This window comes from Rhinopithecus bieti, unplaced genomic scaffold (genome assembly GCF_001698545.2).
Source record: "Rhinopithecus bieti isolate Rb0 unplaced genomic scaffold, ASM169854v2 scaffold_68130, whole genome shotgun sequence".
NCBI lineage: Eukaryota > Metazoa > Chordata > Mammalia > Primates > Cercopithecidae > Rhinopithecus > Rhinopithecus bieti.
The window spans coordinates 126,920-148,121 of NW_016825457.1; the positions used below are offsets into that span (position 1 = coordinate 126,920).

The 21,202-nt window shown below is 37.6% G+C and overlaps 1 protein-coding gene across 1 annotated transcript in view; it reads right to left on the bottom strand.

The window, feature by feature from the left end:
* Window positions 1–21,202, bottom strand: part of POLA1 (DNA polymerase alpha 1, catalytic subunit) — a gene marked incomplete at its 5' end in the record, with an annotated part of 135,490 nt that overhangs the window by 77,955 nt on the left and 36,333 nt on the right. The window contains 8 exons of the mRNA XM_017863044.1: window positions 9,418–9,540; window positions 9,954–10,103; window positions 12,891–13,013; window positions 15,108–15,209; window positions 16,330–16,449; window positions 16,937–17,066; window positions 19,142–19,317; window positions 20,617–20,733. Of these exons, the coding sequence (XP_017718533.1) occupies window positions 9,418–9,540; window positions 9,954–10,103; window positions 12,891–13,013; window positions 15,108–15,209; window positions 16,330–16,449; window positions 16,937–17,066; window positions 19,142–19,317; window positions 20,617–20,733 (1,041 nt within the window). The remainder of the gene's footprint in view (window positions 1–9,417; window positions 9,541–9,953; window positions 10,104–12,890; window positions 13,014–15,107; window positions 15,210–16,329; window positions 16,450–16,936; window positions 17,067–19,141; window positions 19,318–20,616; window positions 20,734–21,202) is intronic.

Genomic DNA, 21,202 nt, shown 5'->3' on the forward strand with positions numbered 1-21,202 from the left:
AAAAAAAAAAAGGGGGGGGGGATAAACAAGAAGATACCTAAATGATCTCCTTGATGGAGCCTTCTTCTTACACTCACAGACCCCAGGCAAGATTTGACCTAGTCTTTCTCTTTCCAGCTGTCTCTTACATCAACTGGCTTGTGTCCTCCTAAACCTGTAACTTTCAATGTCCAAAAACCCAAAAGGCACACAGAGGCCAATATCCATGCAACTTGGAGATGCTAGTTTCCAACTATTAAGAAAGAAGAATAAGGTTATTCTGAATTTGTCTCAAGTCTAACATCTTAGCCATTCTGAAAGAAATACTCAGTATTTTCAAGCATATAGAGTAATTAAAATCAAGCCTAAGTATAACCCACTTACTTAGTCTCTATAAATGCAACACTGTTATAATAGATTATATATAACATATATATTACATGCTTACCATATATTTTTCATATAAGTATATATTGTTTATTATAATGCAAGCATATATAAGCATGAATTATCCCATATACTTGAATTTTTATTATCACATTTCTCTCAAATTATTGAAAGTCTAAAAGCTTCCTTTTTTCACCTTTATTTGAAAGTACCAACATTAATCGATTTTTGAAAGAATGCAGACAAATGGACAAGTAAACAAATTGTTCCTTAGTACATCAATATAAAAGATCTGCAGATAAAATGCCACTTACTTAACTGTAGATAGTTGTTTCTATAGTACAGGCTGAGTATCCGAAACTCTTGGAACCACAGTGTTTGAAATTGGAATTTTGGAATATTTACACTATACCGGTCGAGCATCCCTAACTCAAAAATCTGAAATACAAAATGCTCCAATGAGCATTTCCTTTGCGTATCATGGCGGCACTTTAAAAGTTTCAGATTTTGGAACATTTCAGATTTTTAGATTAGGGACACTCAACCTGTATTTAATGGTATATGAAAAGAACCTAGGCTCTGAAATAACTATTAATTTGTACAAAGAAGAATTTCAACTCATTCCATCTGAATTACCACAAATTCTAAATGAGTAGAATGTGAATTAATAAAGCTGAATAGTATGTGTTATCAGTTCTGAAGAACTGCAAGGAATTTAGAATCCAAACATCCCTGAAATATGACAACAGAAACGAAATAAAAAAATTATCTGGCTTCAAATTTTATAAAGTAAGCAACTTTGAAAGTGATAGGTAATTCATGATCACTAACAAAGGATATTTCTTTTTTTAACAAACTATATCTACCAAAACATATTAAACCTTCACATTAGCCTTCAAAGAAATTCTCATATTTAAAAAAATCAAAATGTTAGTAGGTCAGCTGAAGTTAAAAGTAGTCTTAATGGTGGCTATAAAAATTCTGGAGACAGAACTCTTCCCTCCTACCACCCACACAGTTTAAATGGGTCTGGTTTGGCAAGAAAATTCTTTGCACTGCCATGTTTTAGGTGACAAAAGCATACATTTTTAAGGCTAAAGTTTCCCCTCTAGCTACATAAGAGGCCAGAAATGAAATATAAGAACCAGCGTTCTTTATCATTTTTCACATCATGGTCCCCTTTGAGTCTCTTAAATGCTATGCATCCTCTTCTCCAAAAAAGTACACATATGCACAGACACACAAAATATTACATACAACTTCAGAGGATTCACAGACCTCCCCTTTACTCTACTTGGGTTGAGGGAAGTTCTCATATGACAATCTAAGAATCAGTAAAACTTCAAATGTTGCTTTTTGTTTGTTTGTTTTGTTTTTTTGAGATGGAGTCTCGCTCTGTTGCCCAGGCTGGTGTGCACTGGCGCAGTCTCAGCTCAGTGCAACCTCCACCTCCCAGGTTCAAGCGGTTCTCCTGCCTCAGCCTCCACTGAGTAGCTGAGACTACAGGCACCTGTCACTACGCCCGGGTAGTTTTTTGTATTTTTAGTAGAGACGGGGTTTCACCATGTTGGCCAGGCTGATCTTGAACTCCTGACCTGAGGTGATCCGCCCGCCTCAGCCTCCCAAAACGCTGGGATTACAGGCGTGAGCCACCACGCCTGGCCCAAACTTTGTATTTTTTATATGTCCAAAAGATTGTTTTCCTTCCTTACCACCTTTAGTGTAATTTCCTCTATTTTCACTGACTATGTCTGCTACTGTTGGAAATATGAGTTACTCTTCTACTACTCATGACTATCTTTTAGACCATGGGTTGGCAAGTTTTTTCTGTAAAGGGCCAGATAGGACATATTTTAGACTTTGGAGTTCACTCAGTACCTGTGGCAACTACTCAACTCTACTGTTGTAGCACAAATGCACCCATAAACAAATGGGTAGGGCTGTGTCCCAATCAAACAAACTTAATTTATAAAAACAGGCAGTTTTGAGTTGAGTTAGCCCATGGGTCAAAGTCTGCCAACCCCTGGAATAGAGGAACAAATTCAATAACTCTACAAGGAAGCAAACAAGTACAATTAGATTGCTAACTTGTATCATTCCTAAAAATAATTTCTAGAAGGATTAAAGACCTAAATAAGAAAGCCAAACTTTGCAACTTTTAGAAGAAAACAAGGGAGAATGTCTACGTCACTAGAGGAGGTAAAGATTTCTTGTGGGAAAAAACCCACATAGTGTAGAGAGGAAAAAATTAAATATCTGGCATTAAAATTAGAAACGTCTGCATAATGAAACACTACAAATAAAGGACAAGCCACAGACTGAAAGCAGTATCTGCAGCACAAATGACAAAACAAGGAGTAGTTTTTATAATACCTAAGAACACTAAGAGACGTACAATCCAACAAAACAGAACATCTATGTTCTATTCAGACAAGAAAACGGAAGAGTTAATAAACACATGAAAAGCTGCCCAACTTTAAAATGTAAATTAAAATCACAATGACATACCCTTTCATACTCATGACACTAGCCAAAAAATAAAAACTCAGATAACAAGTGCTGCAAGGATGTGGAATATCAAGGATTATGCAACAACTCTAAGTATATATTAAGTTTAGAATGTCTCAACAGAGAACTAAACAAAAATTCAAAGTAGCAAAATTATATATCAAAATCATTTCCAATTCTCTTAAGATTAGCCTCTGATACTGTGACTGAGGGAGTTATGTATTGTGGCTCCAGCCAGACATACGAATTTAGCTACTTGATTTTTAAAAATGAGCTTGCTGTCATAAATTAAATGGTTGCTCTTATCAATAAAACCTCATATACTGCTGTGGATGTTGTACAAATTCCACTCCTAGAAATATACCAGAGAAACTCTCACAAACATGGCGTTGTCTACTGCAGCACTGTTTATAACAGCAAATAATTAAGAAAAATGAAAACTTGGAAACCTAAAGATATGGATGATGGGAGAATTAAAAAATGCACTGTGCTATATTTATTCATTGAAATATTATACAATAGTTAACATGAATGAATCAAATCTAAAAATGTATCAAGATGAATATACTTAAAATGTGGCATACAGAGTAGAGTGTTTCTCCTACTTTTTCAAACTGCAAAAGAATATGTATAGCATGACACATACATGGTAAAAACTTTTAACGCACCACATGTATACACACATGTTGTAGAAGCAAAAAAGAACAACCCATGGGCAAGAATGACAAAACCAACTCTGGGCAAGTTACCTCCGAAAAAGAAAAAGAAATGAGAGAGGATGGGGAGGAAATGGTCTTTAGTTGTCTCTATAATATTTTATTGCTTTTAATTTTTTAAAGAAAAACTAGGCTATTAAGAAAAGAGATCACGGCAGGGTGCGGTAGCTCATGCCTGTAATCCCAGCACTTTGGGAGGCCGAGGCAGGCAGATCATCTGAGGTCAGGAGCTCAAGACCAGCCTGACCAACATGGAGAAACCCCGTCTCTACCAAAAATACAAAATTAGCCAAGCGTGGTGGCACATGCCTATAATCCCAGCTACTTGGGAGGCCGATGCAGGAGAAACGCTTGAACCTGGGAGGTGGAGGCTGCGGTGAGCTGAGATCGTACCATTGCACTCCAGCCTAGGCAACAAGAGCAAAACTCTGCCCGGCCCCCTGAAAGAAAGAAATAAAGAGAGAGAAAGGGAGGGAGAGAGGAAGGGAAGGAAGGAAAGAAGGAAGGAAGGAAGGAAAGAAGGAAGGAAGGAAGGAAGGGAGGGAGGGAGGGAGGGAGGGCAGGAGAGGACAGGACAGGACAGGACAGGACAGGAAGGAAGGAAAAAAGATTGCAAAAGTGAAATTTTTGCTTATTTACAGGTAAAGATGAAAGACTTCCTTAATATTTAATTGTAAAATTCTTCATAGTCACTCATTCTCCTTCATCACCAACACCAACAAAGGCTAGAGCCCTCTGTCCTAGTGCCATTCCCAAGCGATCCTGATAGGTGCTACCATATCACCAAGAAAATCCCAGAAAGGCTTGCCAAGATTGTAATGTTTGCATTAATGATTTGGATACACTTTTAAAATGCACAAATTCCGGCTCCAAACAAAACTAAAAACCAGGCAGTCTACGACCAACTGGCAAGCAGGCTGGCAAAGACTCATTTCAGCCTATCAGGTAGGAAAAAGAAAATGCATGGACTCTATACCTAAACATCAGAGCATACATTTTAAAACGCAATAAAAAATCCAGACCAAAAATGGTTTTCTCAAGGACACGGAAATAAGAGAGTAGAGAAATAAAACAATACTAATGTCAATAAGTAATAATTATTCCATCAAGACAAATATTCCCGTTAAACTAAAGTTATGCAATGAGTATACCTGTAAGTACATAGTTTTAAATTCCCCAATAAAGCCAGGCACAGTGGCTCACACCTATAATCCTACAGCTTTGGGAGCTAAGGTGACAGGATCCCTTGAGGCCAGGAGCTGGAGACCAGCCTGGGCAATACAGCAAGACTCCATCTCTACAAAAAATAAAAATAAATATACCAAGGATGGTGGTATATGCCTGTAGTCCTAGCTACTAGGGAGGCTCAGGCGAGAAGACTGTCTGAGTCCAGGAATTCAATGCTGCAGTGAACTATGATCACACCACTGCTCTCCAGCCTGGGCAACAAAGTGAGACCCTGTTTCTTAAAATAAAATAAAATAGGCCAGGCGCAATGGCTCATGCCTGTAATCCCAGCACTTTGGGAGGCCGAGGTGGGTGGATCACGAGGTCAGGAGATCGAGACCATCTGGGCTAACATGGTGATATCCCATCTCTACTAAAAATACAAAAAATTAGCTGGGCGTGGTGGCGGGCGCCTGTAGTCCCAGCTACTTGGGTGGCTAAGGCAGGAGAATGGTGTGAACCCAGGAGGAGGAGCTCGCAGTGAGCTGAGATCGCGCCACCGAACTCCAGTCTGGGCAACAGAGGGAGACTCTGTCTCAAAAAAACATAATAAATAAATAAAATAAAATAAATCGTAATAAAAAAACAAATTCAAAAAGGCAAAATTATATATCAAAATCCTTTCCAATTCCCTTTAGATTAGCTTCTGATACTGTGACTGAGGGAGTCATGCATCGCGTCTCCATGGCCAGAAATCAGAATTTAGCTACTTGATAAAAGAATTAACTTGCTATAAATTACCGTTCCTATCAATATAACTAATGATTAAAAAATCATCATTATTTTAAACACTAGAGTATTACAATCCTTTGGGCCAGTGTTAGATTTTCTTTAATAGTTCCAAAATGAATAAAAGTCTAAAATGTGGACAGATTTAACTCATTAAATTACCTTCACTATTGTTCACAGAATAAAATCCTTAATTGATTAATGATCTCAGGGTGTCTATCGCCATCTAGTGAACAATCACTTCAATTACCACGTCAGACATTTGACAACTGATACCCCTTTTCCTCATGGTTTAAAAATATATGTCCACTCAGTGCTGTAGGCTTGCCCAATTTCTTTTTTATGCCTCTCTACACAAGCACTGAGAACAAACACAAATACAGATGGTATTTCTATAGATTCACAGAGTACTTCTCTGAAATACTGACTTCATTACTTTTAAATAACGTACACACTGTGAGATCCCTCACACAATTCCTTACCCATTAGCTCATTCCTCTACCACCAAGCAATTCAAAATCATGGAAGAGTTTAAGTGTGAAAGATCACACCTGTGAAAACACAATATTGATGCCCATTTGACACAACTACTAGCACTTTTATTATACACCTGTTTTAAAAAGTACAATTAGTAATTACTCTGAGTATTCTAGCAGCCATAATACATTTGATTACAGAAATTATTAGGTCGCTAGAGCCAAACCTGCACGATTCCAAAAAAACTGAGCAAACACAAAATAGACTTAAAAATAAAAAGGAAAGGGAGGCTTCAAGGCCTCCCAAGGCTGTGTATTTAATCCACATCCAAATGCAAAATTTTATAATCTTTTGCAATGGCATGCTACCAGGTTTCCTTCTCATTAATTTCCACTTGAACCTTAATCTAATTTATCCCACAAGGACTTGAAAAGCAATGAACTTTTAAGATCTGCAGCTTACTGTATTATTCTGCCCACTCTATCTTGTCACAAAAAATACTAGTTTAATAAGTTACAAAGGTATTCCAAAATCTCAGCACACTGGCTCTCATTTTCACTTCACTCCTCCTACCTCTTTAACAATTAAAAGATGCTAACCAAAGAAAGATGATCACATCTTTCTTCCATCTTACTTCCATCCACCAGTGCTAATAATTATCTCCAATACTTTAACAATCATTTTTATGTTAGGAAATAATATTTGTAAGTGACTTTGGATCTTCTTCTAGAATAAGATTTCCTGGGAGAAACTGCATAATTATTATTTCTCAGTCGCTTCATATTACTTTAAAGGCCTACTTTCCAGAGCTTTATTTATCCTTATTTGAGGAAAAAAGCAAAGGGTAAAGAGAAAAGAGGAAAGCAGAAACCAAGAATTTAAATCACATACAAGTAGTTCTAGATTTGTCTGAAATTCTTTGTTTTTTTAGTGTAGAGAACAGGGTTTTTTTATAGTTCATTTATTAAAGATTTGTTATTATTATATTTTATTTAACAGAAAATAAAATTGTGTTTAAACTCCCTATTAAAATCCAGCTAAAGAAAACCATTGCCCTCAAAATACAATGGATTAGGAGAGTGGGGGAGATCACTGGACAAATTTGGGGCTTATCATTATCAACAGTGCCCTTTTAAGCTTGTGGATTTCTGAGCCAATGCAGAAAATGTAACAACAGGGATTTCCCAACAGCAAGAGGCACTCTCCAAGGGAGTAAATTGTCAACTATTGCCTCTCGTGAGAAACTTAAGAGTAACCTTGATCCAATCTCAATAGTCAACCCATGTATTATCACCCAGTTGGGGCATAGTGAGTGCATTTCCTAATACAAAAATAAGATGGTATTCCATCAGAAGCCACTGGATACATGTAAAGAAATAAAATTTAAATAATTTTAAAGTAAACTTAGCTTAAGAAACTGAAAACATCCTTCCCTTCCCTCACTTCAACTAGCCCCTAAAACATCTATATCTTTCTCACATAAAAAAGGCCTGTGTCTTGAGATGGGTACCAAAAATAATGATCTTCCTGTAATAAGAGGTAGAATATAAAGCAGAACCAGTCATAAAAGACATCTTGAGATGGAAGAGACAACCCTACTGTACTAAAAGGATTTACATTCAAATAGCCACTTGTTATACTTTATCTCTTTGAGTTTTAACTTCCTCATCTAAAAAATGAGAACATTATTATCTATTTCAAAGGATTCTTGTGTAATTTCAGTGAAATAATGCATAAGAAAGCTATCACATCACTGGTGTTCAATACATGTTTTGCCCTTCCTCACTGTGCCCTGAGCCAAATCTTTGAGATAGGGCTGCCACCAGAAGAGTGATTCTGAACATCCTGACGTTTATTTCACATACCAGTTAGATCTGCACTGTCCAACACAGTAGCCACTAGTAACATTTGTCTATTTAAGTTTAAATTCATTTTAATTATAATTAAAGCAATCTAAAAATCCAGTTCCTCAGCCAGTTGGCACTAGCCAGATACCAAGTGCTCACTGGCCACTTGTGGCTAGAGACTACAGCACCGGATAGTACAGATGGAGAACATTTTCATCATCATAAAGTTCTACTGGACAGAGCTGGTCTAAACTCTAAAGCAGGGGTCAGCAAACTTTTTTTCTAAAAAAGACCAGAGAGTAAATATATCAGGCTTTGCGGGCCATATGAGCCTCCATCTTTCCTACTCGGCTCTGCTCTCATAACACAAAAGCAGCCACAGATGATACATAAATAAATGAGCTTAGCTCTGTTCCAATAGAATATTATTTACAAAAATAGATGGCAGACTGCATCTGGCCCAATGGCCATCATTTGCCGACCCCTGCTCTAGAGCATTCAGAGTGCAGACACCCCATTATAAGCATTTTTCCCATGACCACTACCTACCTCCTTTAAGACTAAATAGTCTTAAACCCACAGACAGGTAGTTAAATGGAATTTAACATTCATAAATAACTATTATTTTACAAATTAAGAAAAACCCAAGCACATAGGGCTAAAACAGTTGAAGCTTACAGTGTTCATAAAGTGACGGTACCTAAATTCTATTTGGTGTCTGGACCATCTTATTAAAGCCAGTAACTCTCAATCCATAAATCCTGTCTTGACATATTCCTGGAAATTCTGGATTTATACATCCAATGGCCTCCTTATTATGCCTGGAGATCTACTACTCATGCCAAAGGCAACACATCCACGACAGAACTCTTAATCCTTCTTTCCCAGTTTCCTCCATCTTAGTAAAAGGCTCTATTAGCTATCTTCCTGATTTCTACCTTTCACTCACACTCCAAGCTAATCCATCAGCCAAAAAAAAAAAAAAAGCTGTCTTACGTCATTTAGGTCTCATTCATGTCACCTCCTCAAAGAAGCCTTCCCTGACCAATCTAGCCATCTAAACATTCTCTAGCCCACCACCCTGTTTTATCTACAGAGCATTTACTTCTATCATATTTTCTCAGCTATTTCTTATACATGTTTATTTACTTATTTACAGTCTGTTTTCCCAAACCACCCTCTCTCCACCCCACATTCCCAACCCATGTCGTCCCCACCCCCAAACCCCTCCCATTCTGGGTAGAAGGTAAGCCTCATTACAGGAATCTTTTATGTCTTGCTTGACATTCTATCCCGAGAACCTAGAACAATGCCTGGCATGTAGTAGATGTTCAATAATAAACACACACACACACACACACACACACACACACGAATTAATGAATCCTTATTTAAACGCCTATTTATCTCAAACCTGTCATCCAAAGAGAGGGGTACTGTATTTGATGCTGTATAACTAGGTAATAAACTTGACTTTCCCACACTATAACATGTATAGTTAAAAATACTCTCGTATCTAGAGATGTGAATGTTATTATGCCATTTACCTCCCTTCCTTTGTATGTCACCAAGGCAGCCAGTGGTTTGGCGTAAAATCTGCTATAGGAAAATCCCAGGCAACCATACATACTGTTCGCTGTGAGCTTCAAAGCCTTCTGTCGAATGTCATACTGCAGGCCACACAGAACAAAAGACAAAACAACAACATTTACAGATGCTTAAGCATTACATTAGATGTCTTTCTAGATCTCCAATAAAAAGGGAAACCCTCAATATCCCTGAATAAAAAAGAATTAACATACTCAACCCATTCTCTTGGATCCATGATTCCCTAACCTCCTAGAAGCAGCAAGTAAACACAGACTCCAAAGCTCCCAGGAGCTAGAGGTATCTTGCTCAGATACAACCTTTGTAAACAAAGGTGGCTTCCATTCTGAGGCACTCTAGTCTAATTTTTAAATGGTCACCTACCCACAAACTTAAAATAAGTACCTGCATTTGCCCAGCATCCTGTTTACTCATAAATAATCAAACTGTAAAAGCTGAGACTGTCACTCAAATGTTTCTTAGTGAAAAGATATACCTGAAGAATAAGGTCTGGATTTAAGTCTTGCTGTTTCATTAGCTGTTTGACTTGTTTTCTCCGTTCTACCAGTTTCCGGATCTCTCTGGGCAAAATGCCCATTTCTAAGCTTGGATCTGGCAATTCAGGGATTTGTTCTTGTTCTCCATCCTGATAAACACAACAAATTTCACACAAATCAAACTTTTGTGAAATAAATTTCTACAGTAATACTTTATAGGAGCTTTCCCCCATGATCACATCTTGAAAAGCTATTATCTTATATAAGGTCAACAATGCATGAGTAGTATAAGAAAGAGCTGAGAGGGTTGTAGAACAGGTCACCATTGCCCTCTTCTTTCCCAATTATATTAGGCTGTCATTCCCACTATCTCCCACCCCTGTAGTTAGACACAAATTTAGATTTCATTTAAAGGGATACATTTTTACACATGCTATCTCTCTTCGACAAGACTGGAGAACAACATGTTTGGTGAAATTGTTTTTAAAATACAAACACTAACACCTCCAAGATTAAAAAAATAAAATAACCAGCAGCTAAACTACTATTTTAAATCATTTTTACTACCAAACAAAATGCTATAGAAATTGAAAACTATGGAGAATCACAGCAATTATTGTAAATGCTCTAGACTAAAAATAAAAAGCTCATAAATCAGCAAATTTAAGAGTTCGGAGCAGCCAGGAGCAGTGGCTCACGTCTATAATCTCAGCACTTTGGGAGGCCGAGGCGGGTGGATCACCTGAGATTGAGAGTTCAAGACCAGCCTGACCAACATGGAGAAACCCCATCTCTACTAAAAATACAAAATTAGTTAGGTGCGGTGGCGTATGCCTGTAATCCCAGCTACTCGGGAGGCTGAGGCAAGAGAACTGCTTGAACCTGGGAGGTGGAGGTTGCAGTGAGCCAAAATCACAACATTGCACTCCAGCCTGGGCAACAAGAGCGAAACTCCGTCTCAAAAAAACAAAAGAAAAACAAAAGAGTTTGGAGCACGATGTTACATACGGCCATGCGCGACAGTTTCTAAAAACTAAATACCATCAGGATGATCCCTTCACTCTTATGTACGTACCTTTGTACCTACAAGAGATTGCTGATGCAATCGACACGAAGAATAGGCAACATTTCAGGAAAAGGCACCAGCAGTCTTCTTATGATTAAAATTTACAAGGAGGGAAAAAGGCAGGGGGAAGATTAGGACATCTTTTTCTCAAGCACTCATTAATTCTAACTTAACCAGCTACAAAGAAAAAAGCCAGCAACACTTTGCCTTTCAAGGTTCAGAAATAAAAATAAACCTCTTGGTTTAAAGTACATCAAGTCAAGGCCATTTGATAACCTAGCCTTTACAAAGCATCTGATTTTATAGAGATCAATATCTTCAAGTGAACGCTCTTACAATAGTAATAGGGACCTATTGTTTTCCAATATAACAGATGATGATAGTAAATCTATTAAAGAGATCCTGGTACACATTCCAATTTATTTACAGCAACTATGAAAGTCAAATAAAAAGTAAACTGAAAGGATGTAGATTCAGGAAATTTACAATCTACTCGTAGCTCTACAACTACTACCTGTGTGACCCTAACTGTCCTGAGGTACCATGCATGAAAATGATTTAGATCTATAAACTGCTACATGTATAGTATTTCTTAGATGACCTCTGAGGTCCCTTCCAACTCCAAAATGATTCCATTTTTTTTTTTTTTTGAGACGGAGTCTCGCTCTGTTGCCCATGCTGGAGTGCACTGGCGCGATCTGGGCTCACTGAAAGCTCTGCCTCCTGGGCTCATGCCATTCTCCTGCCTCAGCCTCCCGAGTAGCTGGGACTATAGGCGCCCACCACCACGCCCGGCTAATTTTTTGTATTTTAGTAGAGACGGGGTTTCACTGTGTTAGCCAGGATGGTCTCGATCTCCTGACCACGTGATCCACCCGCCTCGGCCTCTCACAGTGCTGGGATTACAGGCGTGAGCCACCGCGCCCGGCCTCAAAATGATTCTATTATATATCCAGAATTCAAGCTGGAAAGCTCCAATAAGCAAAATGGAGGTGGGCAGAGGCTAAATAATATTAATTATCAACATGCTGGCACAGTAGCAGAGCAGAGCTCAAATATTAATTGAATGCAGTCACACTTTTTGGGGATGTCTACCCAGTATCTTCTCTGTAAAAGTATCCACTAGTCCCACAGAAAGGCCCACCCTTAGCAGCTAGATTTGTACCCTGTGAACCTACTCTTGTGGTCACAGTTAACGGGGACCTGGGGCGCTCACCAACCTAGGCAAACCTATCGGATTCTCTCTTCCGGGAATATGAAATTGAGATTGAAAAACAGGTCCTAAGCTTGTGGTGAGAACTAAAGGACATATAAATTCAGGAGCTAGAGGGCAACCAAACATCTTCTGCCATGTATTTAAAACAATTACAAAAAAGAAATGTGGTATATGTATATACACCTACACATACACCACGCATGCATATAAAATGGAATATTATTCAGCAACACAAATGAATAAAGTACTAGTACATTCTACAAAATGGATGAACCTTGAAAACATTATAAGTGAAATAAGCCAGATACCGAAAGGCCATATATTGTATGATTCTATTTATGAGATGTCCAGAATACACAAATCCATATAAGCAAAAAGATTAGTAGTTGCCTAGAGATGGAAGGGATAGGGGATTGAGGGAGGTGACAGCTAAAAGGTTTATTTGGGGAATAATGAAAATATCCTAAAACTGGTTGTGATGATGGCTGCAAACTCTGGGAATACACTAAAAGCCACTGAACTACACACTTTTAACAGGTGAATTATATGGTATATGAATAATACCACAATAAAACTATTTTAAAAGACACAGATCTTCCTTCTTTAAGCAATTCTTTTAAACTCGATTTCAAGAGTCCCAGGTTAAATACAAACCTCTGTAACTTTCTGTGCCTCTGAAGCAACTCTTTGTACTGTTGTAAAACAAATGTTAAATTCCTGAATGATGGAAGGATATAGACTGTTGAAGTCCAGAAGCAAAATGAACTTATCATAAAACCTGAAATTAAAAGTCACATGTCATAAAAAGTCTAAAGAAAAGCAGAATTGTCAAAACATCATTATTAAAAGCACTATAAGTATATTAGAAACTTTGTACTATCCACATACACTATCCAGAGCTGTGAGACAGACAAAAAGGGAAAAAAAGAATCAACTACTGTTCTATAAAATAATGCGGATTAGTGAAAAGCCAGATCACAAAAGAAGAGGGAGAAAAAGATCCTGTCTCTCTTTAGAACCAGCTACAACCAGTCCTTTCCCCAGCTGCCCCCAAAGCACACCATTATCATGAGCAAATACCTTCCCAATCAAGTATCTGAGAGGTATCACATCCATTTAAAAAAAAAAAGTTCAACTCTCCTTCAAAGCAAGAATTCTTTGAAGAATTCTCCTACCTGCTCTCCCACTCCTACCCCAAATAAAACCAAGTAAGTGGTTTGTTTGTTTGTTTATTTATTCATTTATTTGAGACGGAGTCTCACTCTGTCTCCAGGATGGAGTGCCGTGGTGCAATCTCGGCTCACTGCAACCTCCGCCTCCCAGGTTCAAGAGATTCCCCTGCCTCAGCCTCCCGAATAGCTGGGACTACAGGCGTACACCACCATGCCTGGCTAATTTTTTGTATTTTAGTAGACATGGGGTTTCACCATGTTGGCCAGGATGGTCTCGATCTCCTGACCTCGTGATCTGCCTGACTCAGCCTCCCAAAGTGCTGGGATTACAGGTGTGACCCACCGTGCACGGCCGAGTAATTTATTCTTTTACAACAGCTTCAAAATATAAAATGGACAGCACACTTACCTGTACAAAAACTGAGCTAAAATCAAACAAGAGACACATATATATAAATGTCAGTAGTGGAACGACCCACCCTTTTTACTTGCAAAGGATGAACAGAAAGCTACTATATTTCTGTAGGACATTTACAAAGAGTTATCTTCACCTTGAGAAGAAACTGAATAAAAATAAATGTCCACTATTAAGACAGTAATAATTGCAAACACATAAGATAGTTTATTCTGTGTCCAGTATCATACTAATTTATCCTTAAATCCCTGTGTGGTAGATATTACTCTTATCTCTATTTTACAGAAGAAACTGAAGCTTACAGAGGTTAAACAGGCAGTCCAAGATCACATTGAATTCAAACCCAGACCTACATAACACCAAGTACTAGTGCTCCATTTCATTATAACTAATAATAAAATCACTTTTGTCAAAAATGTCTCCTACTCAGAATTAACTTACTGGATAAAATTCACATTAATTCCTTCACAACAATGTGAATATTCTTAACACTACTACTGAACTGTACACTTGGGAATGGTTGAAATGGTTTTTTTTAATACAAAAAATTAGTTGGGCATGGTGGCACACACCTGTAGTCCCAGCAACTCAGGACGCTGAGGCAGGAGGATCGCTTGAACCCAAGAGGTGAAGGCTGAAGTGAGTAGAGATCACACCACTGCACTCCAGCCTGGGCAACAGAGTAAAACTCTGTCTCCAAAAAAAAAAAAAAGTTTTTTATTTTTATTTTTTTAAAGATTATTTCTAGCTCTGTGTACCACAAAACATCTTCGCCATTCATGACAATAGGGAAAAGGTATTCTCCTGTTAAAGTTAAAATTGGTGGTTATTGTCTGTATTCTTTAACTTTGCTGTCAACTGAACTGGTCAGGACAAACAGCTATCTATGTACTGGACAGCTACCTATCTATTGGACAACCTACGGTTACAGACCAAATCCAACCTACTGCTTATTTTTGTACCATCCATGAGCTTAAGTATGGTTTTTACATTTTTAAATGGTTGGAAAAAAATCAAAAACAATATTTCATGACATATGAAAACTATATGAAATTTAAATTTCAATGTCTATAAATATTTCATTGGAACACAGCATAACAAAATTCACATTAAGTCTATGTCAGGTGACTGGCAACCAAGATTTTCACATGAATGAAAGATAAAAGTCATGAGACCTATTTGCTGACCTGTAAGATATAATTCAGGTCTTCTAGTTTCTCAAGCCTAGATCCACATTAAGAAACTCCTTAATATTGGGAGAAAACCAATTCACTGCCCAGCCTTACCAACTTTGGGGTCCAAAACCAAGCCTCCAGCATAAGCTGCTTTCTTACGTCCTTTCTTATATTTATTGGTATCTCCATCAATTTCTTCATCTTCATCTCCCTAATATCAAATGGAAAGATAACTTCACCACTAATTAACTAATTTAAAATTTTGATGATCCTTTCTTTTCCAATTGCAGGACTTAGTTCTAACAAACATTTCAGTTACTGGTCCTATCTGTTGGGAAAGACAGTTATTGTAATATGTTCATGAATCCAAATTAATTCCAAGCATAGTAATTTCTTAAACAAATACTATATCCTGAGTTAACAAATACAAAAATTTTATCTTTATGTTTCTGAATTTACAAAATTTCATATTTTTAAATCAATGAATATTGAAAAATACCACTTTTCATATTATACAAAATTTGAGATTATAAAACAGCCCTCTTAAAATCACTACTCTAATATTCATGATGTAAAAACATAAAATGCTTCATGTAGACATTATCATTATCCCTATTATTAATATGGACACCATAAAATAAGTACATCCATATACTGAAAATCCGTTCCTAAGTAGTTTATTACTGGCCAACATTCAATACCTCAGCAGAAGTTAAAGTCCTTTAAATGAATATTCCCTATACCAATTTTGATAATGTACACTAAAAAACAAGCAAATATGAGAACCTGAATCAAATTTTAACATTCAATTCCCATTTCTGAATTAATTAATATCAGTGCTAATAAAACAATAGCTAAACTAAGTTTTAGTTCCAAAGTGATGGAGGCCACTTCAGAAATCTGACTATGGGTGACCTTGGTCATACTAGCACAGAAAAATGCAACACAAAAATAAAGGCTCATACGGTTTAGGAAAATAAAAAGTTTAACTGGCATTTATCTTTGGATAGGGCTAAGGTGCCAGAACACATTCCGTATATGGTCACCCATCAGAGAGGTCTAATGCTTCCCTCAAAGAATTTCGTATTTCACAAATAATTTTGCCTGCACAAAGTGCATTTTCCTTTTACAAAGTGGAAAAGGAAATGACCACACAAAAACAAGGGAATAAACTTGACACGGTTTCTACAGTACACAAGGGATTAGCTATTTTGAAAGCAGATGTTATCACAGAAAAAAAGGCTATCTAGGTATTTAAAAGGGGGGGGTAAGTAGGTATTAAAAAGGGAGAGGGTAAGAGAAAACAAAATACTGCACAGTTTTGGACCCACCAGTTTTTGCTGAGGCTTCCTGAAAATCTGCTTGTCAGGCACAATATAGTTGTTTTCGTAAAATGCATGAAGCAACAAGAACTCGTTACGCTCGGATCGTCCACCCATCAGCGTCCTGGACTATTAAATGGAATTTATTTTTTAAATTTGAGCTCAAAACCACAACTAACAAAAGCAACTTTGAGTCAGTAAGTTTAGTCACAGCACCTCCTTTAAAACTATTCCTAATAACGGGCTGTTTTTTAAAAAAGGTACCAAATTATTCCTAACATTTTCTTTAAGCATTATAGTTAAAGGAGACAAAGACAGCTTAAAATATTGACAACTTGGCTATTTATTTACTCCCAAATGGACCATTCCACTAAACAGACACATCCAGATGTTAGAGAGATGATCCGTATGTTCGCCCAAATTTCAACACACTGCACCTGGCATTCCTCCCCTTCTCCCAACCAGTTCTTCCTTTTACAAAAGACATCCAGCTTTCAGAATCTAAGTTACTCATTTTATAAGCATGCATCTAGACTCATTATCATATAACAACTACCCCAAGCAAATACTGAATCTAACAGGAAATGCTTTTTCCCCCTTTCTAAGTTAAATTTACCATAATGTTCCCAGCGATGTTAGTGATCTGCAATGCTAATGGAAGAACATTTAGCTCACACATGATCTGCAAAATGAACTTGGCATCTTTCCAGGTGTGTTCCAACAGGTATAACAGTTGAGAAGATTCACTGTACAGAAAAGTAAGAATGAAACAGAATCAAGTAATTAAAAGAAACAATGCCTATAATCAGAACTTCACAAAATATTACAAGGAATTTTGGGTGTAAGTAAACTCAGAGCAACAGCACCTTGGCTTCAGAAACAATTTAAAATAAGGTCAGTATGTAACCAGGAATTCATTCATACCATTGATCCCAATGCTTTTCTCCAAAACACACACACACACAGAATCCCGTAAGGAAAAACTGAAGTAATACAATAACTACAAGCCTGAAAACTATCTAAATCCTTTCATTCATTCCATCCAGTGAGTATATATTGCACGCTTACTATGTGCCAGGCATTGGCTGTGACCAAAACAAACAAAATTTCCTATCCTCCTGGAGCTTATGTCCTCATGGGGGAGACAGAGTATAAAAAAGACAAAGAAATTAAGTATACAGTATGTTATATAATGTTAAAAGTTAAGCAACGGGAATATTAAGTATCAGAAGCAGAGACTGAAATGTTTGTTAGGAAATAGTGGAAGATTTCACTGAGAATAAAAATCTGCAAGAGGTGAAGGAGCAAGACTTATGGAAAGAGCATTCCAGGCAGACAGGATAGCACACTTAAAAGCCCTGAGCTGCATGCAAATCTGACAGTTCCAGGGCTAGGAAAGAGGCCAATATGGCTAGATCAGAGAGAATGATGGAAAGAGGAGTAGGAGATAACAACAGAGTTAACAACATAGAGACACATTGTAAAGGACCTTGTAAGTAAAAATAAGGACTTTAGTTTTTACTCTGAATGAAACAGAGTCACTGGAAGATTCTGAGCCGAGTATCACATATGACTTGATTTTAGCAGGATAACTCTGGTTCTGGATTGAGAATCTACCACAAGGGGGAAAGGGGAAAAGTAGGGGATAGGCATATTAACCCAGTAATCCAGGGGAAAGAGGATAGCAGCTTAGACAGGATGGGTCCAATGGAATTGAAAAGAAGTGGTCAGACTTAGATATATTTAGAATAGGCCAGGCGCGGTGGCTCACGCCTGTAATCCCAGCACTTTGGGAGGCCGAGGCGGGCGGATCACTAGGTCAGGAGATCGAGACCATCCTGGCTAACACGGTGAAACCCCGTCTTTACTAAAAACACAAATAGCCGGGCATGGTGGTGCGCGCTTGTAGTCCCAGCTGAGGCAGGAGAATGGTGTGAACCCGGGAGGCGGAGCTTGCAGTGAGCCGAGATCGCGCCACTGCACTCCAGCCTGGGCGACAAAGCGAGACTCCGTCTCAAAAAAAAAAAAAAAAAAAAAAAAGACATATTTAGAATATAGAAATGACAGGATACCCTGATGCATCTAGTGTGGGATATCAGAGAGAGGAATTAAAGATGCCTCAGAGATTTTGGGCTAAGTAAGACTCTGGAAGTTTCCAGTATATTAAAAATATACTTATTAATTTAGTAAGGAAAGACTACAGGAAGAACCTAGGATCGATCAGAGCTCAGTTTTGAACAAGCTGGGAGTTCACATTAGATATCAAGTAAAATAGGTAAAATAGATACACTGAGTCTGGAATTTAGGGAGGTCTAACCTGAAGATACACAGGTGGGAGGCATAGGCATCCACATGGTATTTAAATTCCTAAGACTCAATGAGATCACCTAGAGAGGGAGCAAAGTCAGAAAAGAGAAGTCCAAGGAGGAACTCAGGAAGAACTAGCAGGAATGAATGAGAGATGGTCAGAGGAATAGGAGGAAGAAATAAGCAAGCAATACCTCTAACTTAATGATTGCTCAGTTTTTATATTTCTAAAATATCTACCCTAATTCCTGAATAAATGAATTAAGAGTAGAAATCTAAATCCAAACTACTGTTAGGAAACATCAAGATAGCGTTAACACAGGTGAGGGAGACGGAGATAAACTGATCAATTACAATAATTCAAGAGGTAAACTAGTTCAAATTACGAAAATAGTGGAAACAATTTCCCCTCTACAGCACCACTGGCTCATGTCCCTCCAGACTAAGGATAGTGCTAGTGTCCTGCTGTTGTTAATTTCAAGACAGATGAATTCTGAAGAATCTAGGATCATACCTGTACATATTTCGTATATTTTCCATTGGGATTACAACCCTTTCAGTTTTTAGAATCTGCTGAACAAGTTCAGACAGATGGTAGCTTTTACAACGAATCAATTCCTTTGCTGAAATTTCCACATCACAGATCATTCGACCACAGGTAGCATTTCTTTCACCAAATCCACTCCGGCCCTACGAGATGGGAACAAAAAGCAAATTTCATGAAAGAGCAGACACTGAGAACATTTCTTTCTAACATATTTTGATGCTGGCCCAAAATTATGATAAAATTCTCATTCTTCCATTTATCAATCAAATATTTTTGAACATTTACTATGTATCTGACATTATCCTAGGCACTCAGGATACAGCAGTGATCAAAACAGAAAGGATTCCTGGCCTCATTTGAAATGTGTAATAAAAAACAGACATCATAAGTAAGAAATTATATAGTTTTAGGAGGTAACAAGTATATAGAAAATGGGAAAACAGAGCAGGGTGAGGGGTACAAGGAATATCGGGGGACTGCATCTTAAATAGGGCAATGGGGTATACCTCACTGAGAAGATGCCATATAAAGAAAATCTTGAAGGGGGTAAAAAGCTAAGCAAGTATTCAGATGAAGTGCTAATAACAACTCTACCACCTTAAAGATATGAGTAAGAAAAGAAGCAAGAGCAGTGGCCCCAACTTTGATCTGTAGTGGCAGAATCCTCTAGAGAACATTATGAAAAAGGTACGGATTCCTAACTTATCTGATGGGGCAACACGTCCATTTTATTTATAAGCTTTAAGAAAAATAAGATTTCAAGCACTGAGCAGTATCAGGTTTAGGAAGAAGGTGCTTCACACAAAACTGCAAAACCTTCATACATGAAGCAAGCAGGTAGAATGAAAAGTACACACTGGCTTTAAGTCACCCAGGCCTGGGTTCAAATCTCAGTTGTTCCCCCTTACTAGTTACATGATCCAGAACAAGTTATGTTACCCCTATGAGACTGTCTATAAAATAAAACTGGAGTTGTCATGAGAGGTAACTAACACAGAAAGCACTAGTTCATTGCCTTCTTTTTTCCTTTTTTTTAATTACAAGATATCATCAAGCAATATTGCATTCTTATACAACCAACATCAATTCTCCTCCATTCATTCTTCCCGTCTTCTTCCTAAATGATAACACTCAACGATTTCTGAACCCTGCAACCTTGCCCTAAGGGCTGTCACTTCAGGAATGACAAAGTGAAGGTAACATGCATGTGCTGTCTTTGTTCACTATTCCTAGATTCTAGCTGATGATTTTAAAAACTACCAGAGGCTTTTACGAATAATATGCTGAATTCAAAGGAAAAGATATTTAGTGCCAAAGTTAAAATGTACTGAAGTTCCTATAACAAGATAACCAATTCCTATTTTAAAAAGTATAGTGTGTTCCCTGGTAGCTACCCCACATTAAAATAAATAAATAAATAAGATTTTGAAAATTATTATTACCCCAAGCTTTGGCATGTTGGATCGCTTCAGTCGACCTATCTTGGACCAGTGAGGAGCTTTGCACACATTAATTCTCTGCAGTAGAACTTCCAGTTCAAACCCATAAATATTATGACCCTAGTCAGAAAAAGAAGGCAGCTGATAACGTTATAACAAATGCAAATTAGAGGATTTATCTTCATAGGCACAGAATTTCTTTGCCCTTTCTTTTTCTAGTCTCTAATTGAAGACATCATGCACTTACCTCCGATTGGGGTTCCTTTCTTCTTCAGGAATTTATTCATCAGCAGCATTCATTAGCCTTGACATTAACAAGGCTGCTAAGCAGATTGCTAGAATAAACTTTATTTCATCCTAATTGATGCAAGGCTCATATGATGTATTTTAATTTGCAACTCATGCCTCACAGTCTCGGAGGCAAATGCAAATTTAATGTCCCATACTTTTCATGTGATCGGTAAAAGCTAAATTCAAATAATTCCATTTTGCTTCCTTAAAAACATAGAACCTCGGCCACCGCACTCCAGCCTGGGCGACAGAGCCAGACTCCGTCTCAAAAAAAAAAAAAAAAAAAAAAAAAAAAAAA